The 12,040-nt window shown below is 40.7% G+C and overlaps 2 protein-coding genes across 2 annotated transcripts; both read left to right on the top strand.

Moving 5' to 3' along the window:
* Positions 1-2,941: 2,941 nt before the first annotated feature.
* Positions 2,942-4,765, top strand: pkdc (protein kinase-like domain containing). Its single transcript, XM_028426055.1, has 2 exons — positions 2,942-3,486; positions 4,004-4,765. Exons 1-2 carry the CDS (start codon positions 3,131-3,133, stop codon positions 4,596-4,598), a joined length of 951 nt encoding a protein of 316 aa, XP_028281856.1. The 5' UTR covers positions 2,942-3,130; the 3' UTR covers positions 4,599-4,765.
* A 728-nt stretch (positions 4,766-5,493) lies between these two features.
* herpud2 (HERPUD family member 2) lies at positions 5,494-11,394 on the top strand. Its single transcript, XM_028426430.1, has 9 exons — positions 5,494-5,606; positions 7,539-7,897; positions 8,625-8,702; positions 8,986-9,087; positions 9,212-9,384; positions 9,466-9,591; positions 9,673-10,005; positions 10,151-10,262; positions 10,595-11,394. Exons 2-9 carry the CDS (start codon positions 7,751-7,753, stop codon positions 10,787-10,789), a joined length of 1,266 nt encoding a protein of 421 aa, XP_028282231.1. The 5' UTR covers positions 5,494-5,606; positions 7,539-7,750; the 3' UTR covers positions 10,790-11,394.
* Positions 11,395-12,040: the final 646 nt, after the last annotated feature.

The following is a 12,040-nucleotide window of genomic DNA, read 5'->3' as shown; positions in this document are numbered from 1 at the left end:
GCTGCTGAAATTTGAGTATTACAATTTAGTAATCCCCAAATTTCCTGTAAATAATCAACAAAAAATAAGGTGGGAACTTGCCTGCTTTTGAATTTCGCTTGTCCAAAGGTCACTTGGTTAAACAAAAACAAACATATAAACATTTTTTTTAAATGAATGTTTTTATTATGAACTATTATCATTTATATCAGGGACATGTATTTAATTCTGAAAATAACAAATGTTTGATTAAAAAGTTTTGTTGTTAAATGCAACATTTCAGCATTTGACCATGGCAAAAAAGCCACTATAAAAATAATAAATGATTAACATGATATGTTTCTGTTTTGAAATAGCATTAACACATATATTGTGTGACTTTAATTAAGATATATACACTGTAGAACATGCACATTGATTTATTTTTATAACTTTTACATTGCATCAAATGTCGAGGACTCAAATGGCACCCTAAGACCTCACACTTAGAAGGACACAAAATCTACACATCAGAGTTGCGAAAAACAAATGAAGAAACACAATGATTTAATTTTTTGAATAAAAATTTTTCATTTCAACCGGCCATACATACATGGTCATGCTCAAATTCTGTAAAAATATAATAAAAACATATTTCATAAAACATGCATTCAAGTGTTCCCTTATTCCTTCTAGGATTTCATTAGTTGAGCTGCAGCAGGTGCTGCTGATGATCAGTCCTTGATGAGTTGATCATCAACAGGTATACAGACCTCTATAAAAACAGATGTTCTGGATCAGGTGTGTGTTAACACAAGACCCAAGAGCTACATGTAAGAGTCTACAGACCTCACTGAGCATGCTCAGTGTTAACGTGACAGCACAACACTTGAATATTAGGTCCATATGAGTTATTGTGCTAGAGGCAAATGTGAGAGACTGATGAAGTCAAACAGGAAACCATTGCTATCTAATGCCCCACACCTGCAGTACACACATTTCCATCAGACCCGGCTTATGTGCTTATGTGCACACATGGTGGTATGTGGTTAGTTTCCTTGACCTGAGATTACTGGCAGGACTGTAAGAGTCATGAATTTGCAAATAAATGCCTCAGCAAGCAATGCTATATGCAGTACCATAAAAACACAACAAAAAGCTGTACTAAACATAAAACCATTTCTACTAAGTCTAAAAAGCACAATTATTAGGGGGGGGGGGGTTATAATAATGATCCTTGTAATTTATGGTTTGTTCAAAAATAAAATCTGTTATTCCGTGCAAATTATGATAATCATGGCTTTCTCAGGGATAACACAAATTCTTTGCTTTATTAAGAATATTGGGAAATATCTAATAAAGAAGGATTTTTATGGGGGCCTAATAATCTGCTAGGAGACGGCCTAATAATAATTATATCTGCATATGTTTTCTTACTAGGTATCCATAATTAATATGTAAATGAATAATATGTGTGTATATTGTGCCATAATTTTGCTTACATTTCATTCCTGGCTGGAAAATTAAATAAAATTATGAGAATTTGGCTGTTCAATTATAAATTGCATTGGAATATAATGATTTAAGATAATTTTTTCAAACATTAAACATATGTCATTATTTTATCTTAACTAATCCTGCTTAAATCCTGGTTGAAAAAAATGTGCACACTCCAGTCCAGTAGGTGGCAGTGTGAATGAGGGAAAGGGGGAGACCAGCAGCAGTGAGGTGAGAACTACCTGACAAGGAATGACCGGGAAGCTGCTGCTGCCTGTCACAAAGTTGTGGTACAGGCTGGGGATGGTTCTACTCATGGACTGGATGGCTGCACTGCTCAGAGGTCGATTCCTCAGGTTAGTAAGGAACATCTGATAGACCATTTGCCTCAGCAGGGAGCCTACAAGGAAACAAAAACAAAAAACGAAACACAAAAGACACTTTAAGAAAGTTTAAAAAGTGCTGGCTGGTTCTTGTGACACATTGTAAGATACTTAGTGAATACTATTAAAATGTATAATATAGTATAAATAAAGTATAATCAATCTAAAGAAATGTAAATTATTTGAAGTTTACATCATTTTGATTGTCATTGAATTTGTGATCCTTAATGTGATGATTATCACAATGATGTGTGTGCTGACAAATCTAACCCAAAGAAATGAATGGATACGCTGCAATGTACGTAGCTCTATAAGATTGTGTTGAAATGCGTGGCTGTGGTTTTCTCAAGTGTCCCATTAAGTTAGAGAAAAAAAAATGAATGCACATAATGCAAAAATGCACATAATGCACTTAAAAATGCACATAATGCAAAAAACACGTAGTCTATTTTTAAGTAGACTACATGCAGAGGAAACATTCATTAAAGAGATTTAATTAACATTTTTTTTTTTAAAAAATCATTAATTAACTGATGTTAAACAACCATGAAATGGACACTCTCACCCTCATTATTGTGACAATTATTGCTGCTATTAATGACGTAAGAGTTTAATGTGTGTTTTGGCATCAGCTTTTGTGGAACCACTTTCCTTTCATCTGGGCCACAGTGCGCTTCTCTGGGACACTCTCCAAACTTTTGACACAATTGTTTTGATTTGTGTGGTTGTAAAGTTCTTTTGGCTCCATCGCTCCTAACAAACTGTGAAATGTACTGCTTCTCAAGTTGGATCAGCCTCTAATGTGATTTTTTTATTTTGAGTATGGTTCCAAATCCAGACCTCCATGGGTTAATAATTATGATTTACATTGATGATTTGTATGTTATTTTGTTCTCAACGTATTCCACTTTGTAATGAATGAAGATTTTGAACTGGAGTATTTCATTCATTGAGATCTAGGAGGTGGTATTTTAGTGTTCCCTTTATTTTTTGAGGCGTGTGTATGTTATGTCTGTGGTCCACACTACAGTCCAGTAGGTGGCGGTAATGCACCTTGCATGTTGGCTGCTAACCGCCAATAAACTTAAAAGAAGAAGAGCGGCGGAGTGAACTTCCTGATCAAAACGTATACAGTCTGCTGTCTATGTGCCTGTCTGTGTGTTTAGACGGATGTTAGAGGGCTGTTGGTCACATATTTAAAGTCTCTGCATTCTTCTTTGTTGGCCACAGTGTTACAGCAGCTTTAATTCGGTCTGTGAAAGACAAATAAAGCTGGTTTGGGTGCTGTGGAAATGAAACAGGAGTACCAGGATACCATCTTGGAGGCGTGTGGTGCTTCATCTCTGCGGGTTGGAGCTAAGATCCAGACACTGTGGAGCGGCTACGGGGAGATTGTTCGGGTCCACCTGGAGGGCTGCGACCGGCCCTCTGTGGTCGTCAAGCACGTCAAATTTCCAGAAGAGGCTGAGCACACAGATCTGTCACACAGGCGTAAAGTGAGATCCTACCAGGTGGAGACTCACTGGTACCAGAACTACTCCACCAATCACAACTGCCGCATCCCTGCCTGCCTGGCTGCCTGTTCCCATGGAGACGAGATGCTGATTGTGCTGGAGGATTTGGATGTGGCTGGTTATGATCAGAGAAGGTCAGACAATCTTCATAGGTTACAGTCAATATCAGTTTAGTTCCAATGAAAATAAAGAATATCAGGCTCAATAAAACGATGCAGGTCAGATATTGTAGGATTTTACTTCCTTTAATTCCTTGGGGAAATTAAGTTGTAAAAGCAGCATATCACAGAACAATAAATACAATATATAAGAAAAACTATATAGTAAAACTATATTATACACATGCACACACATAGCAGCAGACGAACATAAAACAGAGTTAATGTAACTGAGAAGTTTGAAGTGCAGCTGACATGATGCAATATTAGTCCAAGTTTGTGAGCACAGCTTTGACAGTTACAGGTGAGTTATAGAGTCTGATGGTGGACGGCATGTACTGTATGACTTCCTGTACCGTTCCATCCTACTGATGATCAGCAGCACCTGCTGCAGCTCACTTATTTAACTCCCAAGGACCACAATTTAAACACACAACTTAAAGAGTGGTACTAACTTTTCAACACCACTGACTTCTCATTACTGTCTTTGTAGGACCAGTGTGAAGGACAGAGAGATAAGGGCTTGCCTGAGCTGGCTTGCACACTTCCATGCTCTGTTCCTGGGTGTGGCCCCAGATGGTCTGTGGCCTGTCGGTACCTACTGGCACCTGGAGACCCGACCGGATGAGCTGGAGGCCATGGACGACGCCGAGCTCAAAACAGCAGCCAGCGACATCGACAGGATACTCAACGAATGTCAGTTCAAGACGGTCGTTCACGGAGACGCCAAGTTAGCCAACTTCTGTTTCTCCAAGAGTGGACAGGAAGTGGCAGCTGTGGACTTTCAGTATGTTGGCGGCGGATGTGGGATGAAAGACGTTGTGTATTTTCTAGGAAGCTGCATGAATGAGAAGGAGTGTGAAAAGAGGGTGCCAGGACTGATGGACTACTATTTCACAGAACTGAAGCTGTCTGTGAAGAAAGATGTGGACTTTGAAGCGCTGGAGAAAGAGTGGAGGGAGATGTTTGCATACGCATGGACAGACTTTCATCGCTTTCTGCTGGGGTGGATGCCAGGACACTGGAAGAACAACCGGTACAGTAAACAGTTAACCAAGGAGGTTCTGCGAAGGCTGAAACAGCGATGAGAAGCACTAACCTTTAGCTTCCACTGAGTGGTTACCCCCAGATGTCTTCCTGACGAAAAAAAAAAAACAATAATAATAATCATAAATCAAACACTGCCCTCTTCTGTATACTATGAAGCATGCCATGTGGATGAATAAAGGTATTTGAAAAGAGCAGTTCCACTTTTCATTACACTGCAGCTCATTTGACTTAATGTGGTCATTTATATAGGCATTTATGATGAAATAACATAATTGAGGATACTACAGAAATATTGAGATAATTGTATCTTAGTACCACTTTAAGGCCCTAGACATAAACAAAAAAATGATGACAACAGTATTTTTATGTAGGCTATATAGTAGTACAGTCACTACTGAGTAAACTGTAAGACTAAATACCGTAAAAATAAAAGTAGCAGGTGAATTGAAATTTAGTGTAACACTTGACAGTATCACTTTTTTCACAATCCAATGATATACACCCATACATAAATGTAATTTTAAAGGACTGTTTAAAAATGACAATCATTTTTTTAATTAATGTAACCTAGGTTTTTCTGCGTTTTTTATGTAACGCTCACTCTCACATTCAATATTAAGTGAACATTTTTAATGTAGTGAACACACAAGAAATTAGTAGAAAATAACCAAATGAATTATCTTGTATTTTATGCACCAATGCTGCCATTGTCGAGTATTTCTTATTTTTCTTATTTTCTTTCTAATGTTTATCCTATTGGTGTGTTGGTGTAACGAGCAATTCTAATATGAAACACAGGTGTGATTAAACTACTGTTCCTGAATAATAGTTGCTTTATATTCATAAATGATGTTTATATTATCTTTATCTCTCTAATCAGTGTGTGCTATGTGAGAAACTGCTCCTGGCTTCGTGGTTTGTTTTCTCTGATCAGCTGTTGTGACGTGGGGTGGTCACGTGTTTCCGCTCCCACAGCCGACATTACAACAACAAGGCAGGAGAGGCGAGCTGGGGCGAAGAGACGACAGGGACAGAGGCGCGGACAGGTAGGACAGCTCGTTGAGTTGATAACCTGCCTTCTCTTCACAGGTAGACGGTTAAATGTGTTATTAATTGTTGTCACCGCGAAGAACGGTTTTCTAGCAGAGCTAGCAAAGCACAGCCATTAAACTAACATTAGCCAAAAAGCTAACCGTGCTAAACAGGCTTCATGACAAAGGTGAACTAAACACTGAGCCCCACAGACGTGCTGTAGTGTTTCTTTTGTCTTTATTTTAAACTGTGGCTCGGTTTGTCGTAGAGTTTTACAGGTCAACAGCGTAATTAGCTGTGGACCCCGTGATTTTACTTAGTTGTTTTGACAGTTTACTGTGAAGGTGATGTAACATGGCAGGTGTCCGGGGCGGTGACCCTTCACCTCAGCAGGGCCTAGTTTGTGCTCATTAACTGTGTTACAGCTGAGTAGTAAATGTGGTGCGATGCTCTGTCTGTGTACTGCCTGACTGTGGCTGTGCTTCAGTTCCTTAGAGCTCTGCTGTTGTCGAGTAAATAGTGAAAATACATCACATGACAAACCTGGAAGTTCTGGTTGGTTTTTTGTTTTTTGGAAAGTACGTTTACAGATTATCATTCACTGCTGGTCTTTTGGTGGAATACAAAAATGTAGACATGCCAGCCTTGTTCTCTTATCTTTGCAAACTTCAAACACACAAACCACCATAGATGAAGACTAAACTCTGGGTTTTGTCTGCAACAGGAAAGGGTTAGGTTAACTGAGAGGTTAAGATCAAATGACTCTGCCAGGTAGGAACAGGTTTTATTGACTCCAGCCCCAGTCAGCAGCAATGTAAACATGACACGCAGTTGATACACTGATGTTAGTATGTTCTAGCACCTCTCGGCCTGTAACTTCTGGGATTCTTTGCTATCTCAGCATCAAATTTCCAGCTCTGTGTTGAGCGTTGGTTACTGACTGTAACCTCTGGTTTTGTGAATAGTAGGTTTTCTGGTGGCGCAATGACACACAGGGAAAAAAACGCAGTGGGCAAAGGGAAGAAGCCTGTTTAGTTGGTTGACCTGCATATTAGACTTGTGCAAAATCGTATCGTGTGCAACATGCATTAGGTGTGCAGCGTGGAGCGTTGGTTGTTGCCATAGTAACTGGATGTTTGTAATTAAAAGAATGAACTCCGACTGGAGAAGCTGCCTCCTGATCTTTATTTAAGGACTCCACAGCAAGATAGGAAAACATTACAACAGCGAAGTCTCCTCCAGCAGATATCGGAAAGAATTCCACTCAGCTGAGAATCCGCTGTACGTTTAGTCATTGTGCTCCTTATGACCAAACTAAGGTGGAAGAACGTAACGCAGGGGGATTTGAACAGACATACATTTAAATGTGGAATTGTCCCGTCTGCTGTTCTACAGTCTGAGTGAAAACATGCACATATTCCAGTCACAGGTTCATTTGTGCAGACACATTTTTTTTATGTGACATAATCACTGATGTGACCTTTCTGAACTTATTTGTCCTGTTTAATTTTAATGTTGACATGACTCTGTGACCTGAAGATAAGAACATTTGAAGGACAAAGTTACTTTAAATGTTTGCTTCATTATTTTTTGAAGCAGTTTGTGCATCTGTTATCAATACATATTTCAAACATGGCTGGTTTGTGCCTAATCACTACTTACTGACATTCTAACAGGGTAAGCTGGTATCATTTTAGAACAATGTGGCGATTTAGAGTCAAAAACATGTCAGTGCAATTGTCATCAATTAATAGTTATCGGCTAAATGCCACAATTAATCATGATTAATTTTTTTGCCAACATCGCCCAACCTTATTGCATATGCACAGTATTTTCAATTCAATGGAATTTATTTAGTTTACACAAACAGAATAATGTTTCATGAATAGCATGGATTACTGCCCAATATGATTGTGTCTAAAAGAAGTACCCTCTTTCTTCCCCAGGGTTGATCATCATAAGGGTATAAGGATATAATTGGAAAGCCTAGAGATGAAGCAGGTGTGAGGGGGAGCTTTGCCCCTCCACGTGCAGCAGGAAGTGTTTAGGTGTCTGCAGAAGTGAGGATGGAGAGAATTTGAGGGACTTTCTCCTCAGGTTTACCCTGAGTTGTGACACTAAAGCTTTCTTCAGGGTCCACCCTCTAGTAATATGAACCATGGATTCTGGGGCAGTTGATAGTCCTGTAACCCTGGTCATTAAGGCCCCCAACCAGAAGTATGAAGACCAGACCATTAACTGCTTCCTTAACTGGACCGTAGAGAGGCTGAAGAGTCACATCTCCATCGTGTACCCCAGCAAGCCGGTGAGAAGCTCTCTGTTCATCTCCACGCTCTGCACACCAACATGTTTTAGTCAGTAGTTACAGTTTTTTTTCATTTTGTAGTCACAGTAGCCCTATATTACTCTGCAGTCAGCACGTCCATGGAAACAGCACAATCTCAGCTAAAAGCAGAGTACAGTTAGAAATTCAATGAAAGAAAAACATAAGAGCAATTTTATTGTTGGTTTTACAACCAAAAAAAACTAGGATCATTGTGTTGAGCAAAGGCGTAACCAGTCTTAAAACAAATAGCATCTCCGCATGCTTAAGATATTTATCAAATTACAACCTCTACAAACCAGTTTTGTCTCTGCACCACAACTGCTACATTGTCTCCCTATTAGCTGTAGAAAGTCAGCAAAACAAATCAGAATTTTTGTCACATGACTGCTGACTGTAGTGGCTTCAAAGTAAGAGTGCAGTATTTATTTTTTCACATTTCTTTCTTTTTTTTTAACATTTATTTTTGGCACACAGTGCACCTAAATATACAGGATATACAGTCTGGGTGTGATAAATGCTCTCATTTTGCTTGGACTTACAGAACAGTAGTGATTCCAAAAATATTATACTGATGCTATCGCTGCATATTCAATCGTCCTGCCTTTGCCAGGCCAGAAAGTGCACAAATAAAGTGAGGTGGAAAAACATCTAACACATGATGTGTACACGTTTAATGTCTCACCATGTGATGCTGTTTGTGTTACAGCTGTCCAAAGACCAGCGCCTGGTGTACTCAGGGAGGCTCCTTCAGGACCACCTGCAGCTCAGAGATGTGCTTAGAAAGGTAATCCAGACACACTTATATTAGGATTTAATCTTCACACTACAAAAAAAGAGAAGTGAGAGGTGTGTGTGTTTCTTTGTTTCAGCCGTTGCGTGTGTGTGTGTCTTTGTATATGGAACTGAAACAGGCTGTGGGAAACAAAGAGTGATCTGATGTGTGTTGACAACAAACAGCCAGCATTGTGTCTGGATTCTGGTCATTTCCACGCTAATCCTTGCCCTCTCTCTACTCTGCCTTCACCTGTTTTTCCTTCACATCGCCGGGTCACCTTGTCCTCTTGCAGCAGGATGAATACCACATGATGCATCTGGTTTGTACCTCTCATAGTCCCCCAGGCTCACCCATGCCTCGAAGTCCTTCCAGCTCTTCAGCCTCTGACTCCAGGGTGAGTAGATAGACATACTTTCCTTGGTATTAAGTTATTTCTTAATGTTGATTGGTGATTCACAAACTGGACATTTTATCAAATCAGGAAGTTGTTTGTTGATTTGTTGTTCTCATTTTCACAGAGTTCAGACAGTGCCAGCCCTGCCTCTCCAGCCACCACACCAAATTGGGACAGTCAGCCACCCTCTTCCCCCACCTCCTCTACTTCTTCTGTCCCAGGAACTCACGATGGGCTGAGGTATCGTGGCAGCTTTCCCCAGTACAACCCTCAGATGGCTACTGGTGTCCATCAGTGGTAAGCAGAACTAGAAATCCTAAACTGTTTGAGGGAAAAGTCTGGTGTGTGCATAAAAGGCTTTGTTTCATCCTTTCCCAGGCCGGATGGTTCCCAGGTACCTTTACAAGGCGGCTTCCCTGCCAACATGGCCCCTCACCCCATGTACATGCCCATGCAGATGCTGTGGTGGCAGCAGATGTATGCACGGCACTACTACATGCAGTAGTAAGTGAAACAAATGCCTGCCCTGTCATGGCTGCTTCTACCAGACAATCAAGTTGATGGATTTCTATCCTGTCTCCTCAGTCAAGCAGCAGTTGCCGCCTCTCAGCCTCCCAGTGCCTCCCCTTCCTCTTCCCCCTCCCCTTCACCCCACCAGCCCGCCCAACCCAACGAAGTCGTGCAGCCACCGTTGGGGCCTAACCCCGCCCCCAACCCCTTACCAGAGAATCAGCCGGCCAACCCCATCCAAATGAACGCGCAGGGCGGGGCGGTGTTAAATGACGATGAGCTGAACCGCGACTGGCTGGACTGGCTGTACACGGTGTCCCGCGCCAGCGTCCTGCTCAGCATCGTCTACTTTTACTCCTCCTTCAGCCGCTTCGTCATGGTGGCCGGCGCCATGTTGCTAGTGTACCTGTGAGTCATTGCAATGATTTTAAAAGTAAATTTGCTGTAGTTCTTTTAAAATAGATGTGACAAGGTGTATTACATGTAAACAGAGATTTATTTCTTCTTGAGGTAAGCTCTAAAACCCAAATATAAGAGTGTTCATGTGTTTTAGGCACCAGGCTGGCTGGTTTCCCTTCAGGCTGGAGCAGCAGAACCTTGGAGGAAGAGAAAGGGCTGAGGTTCCTCAGGAGGAAGTGGAGAGACACCAGGACATACAGGAAATGGTGAGTTGAAGAAGGCTTGTCTCTGCCTTGCTGCTTGTCTTATTTGTCTCACTTGTTGATTTTGGAGACAAATAGCCTAGCTGTTAATTCAGAACCCATTCTGAATTTAAATGTGATATTTTCTCAATATTTTTCATGTGTCATTTTTAACTTAGACTGTTTCTGTAAAAAATAAAAGGTATTCATAATTGTTTCACTTGGTAGCAGCAGTCACATGACAAAAAGTCCACAAGTGATTGGCTGATCTGCTGCTTCTCTGTAGAATATATAAAAGTTGCCTTTCAGTATCTGAAACCTCTTTCACCATGTTCCTCTCTGCCTGTCTGTGTCAGGAACGTTTGATGGATGAAGGTATGGAAGATGATGATAGTGGTGAAGAAGGAGGAGGAGGAGGAGGCCTAGAGGACCCAGCCCAGGCTGCAGCTGCTGCACTCCCTGAACCGAGCTTCCTCACCACCGCGTGGTCCTTTATTAGCACCTTCTTCACCTCGCTCATCCCTGAAGGACGACCCCACCAGGCCAATTAGGTAGACCCTGCACCTCTCGAAAACAGCAGGTACCACAAGCTTGGAATACACACCTTCATCCTTGCTGTCCTTAATATGCCCAAATCACACCCAACCCCACAATACACTTTTACCCCTGTACCTGCTGCCAAAATACGAAGAGCAGATGCAGTATGTTGCTGCAGCGAGAAGAACGGAATATTGGGAAAAGAAAGGTCATTCGGTGTTAACGGAGTAAATGCTTCTGTTTTTTGTTTTTCATTTATCGATCATGAATTTATCGAGACGTGGCGATGGCCAGAGACGCTGGGAGGGAGCTGTCTTCCATTTTGAGCAGTGATAAGGTCATGCTTTTTAAGTTAGGGTTGTGGAACTGATCTACATAACAAACAAACAAATCTCCCTGAAGGGACAGGGAGACACAAGACCTTAACAAACCATGAAAAACGCATCCCTAAAGACATTTTCATGTATGCACGGAGTGTGCATAAAAGACATTGCAGCTACTGAAACACATTGTTTTCCCACTTTGTGTGTTTGAGCAAATCTATTTACACATGTAAGTGTATGCATCTTTAATTCCTGAATATATGCTTTTTTTGAATAAAAATCTTGCAGCAGTTTGACTCCTGGTTTACTTCATTTGTCAAGTAGTTCATCCCTTCACCTGCAGGTGGCGACATCCACTCACAGATGTTAGAGTGGGACTGAGGTCTGATTTAACTTCCACAGTTGTTTTTGGCTTGTCTCTCTTATCTCGTTGTCAAGTAAAATGTTCCTACAACCCATTTCCACATTTATTATGTATTTGTGTATTCCTATTTATGTATTTTTAGTTCTTATTTCATACAGTTACAATTGATTAACAGAATTGTGTTTATTGCCATGTAAGTGAAGAGGTTTCACATTACTAGGTATTTTCCTTAGTGATTAATGCGTGATATTGTGAAGTGACAGTGCAGAGCAGTATGTTAATTAGAGTTCAACAGTCCAACAGCAGAGGGGAAGAAGCTGATCCGACCTGCACGCCTCACATCACAATTGCGAATAACATTATATGATATTAGAAGATTTGCTTGTAGAACAGTTATGCTTCACAATGGTGGAAAATAATGTAACCAGATTAGATTAATAGAAAGACAAAATACAAGTACAAAAATAGAAAGGTTCACATGTTGGGAACACAATGATAACCTTTTTCTGCAGTCAATGACTCCTCATCCAGTTCATCCAACTCTTTTTTTTATTTCCTGTGTTGTTGTTACTCTCTAT

Source organism: Parambassis ranga, chromosome 16 (genome assembly GCF_900634625.1).
Source record: "Parambassis ranga chromosome 16, fParRan2.1, whole genome shotgun sequence".
Classification (NCBI taxonomy): Eukaryota; Metazoa; Chordata; class Actinopteri; family Ambassidae; genus Parambassis; species Parambassis ranga.
This window is presented reverse-complemented; position numbering and strand designations above follow the sequence as displayed.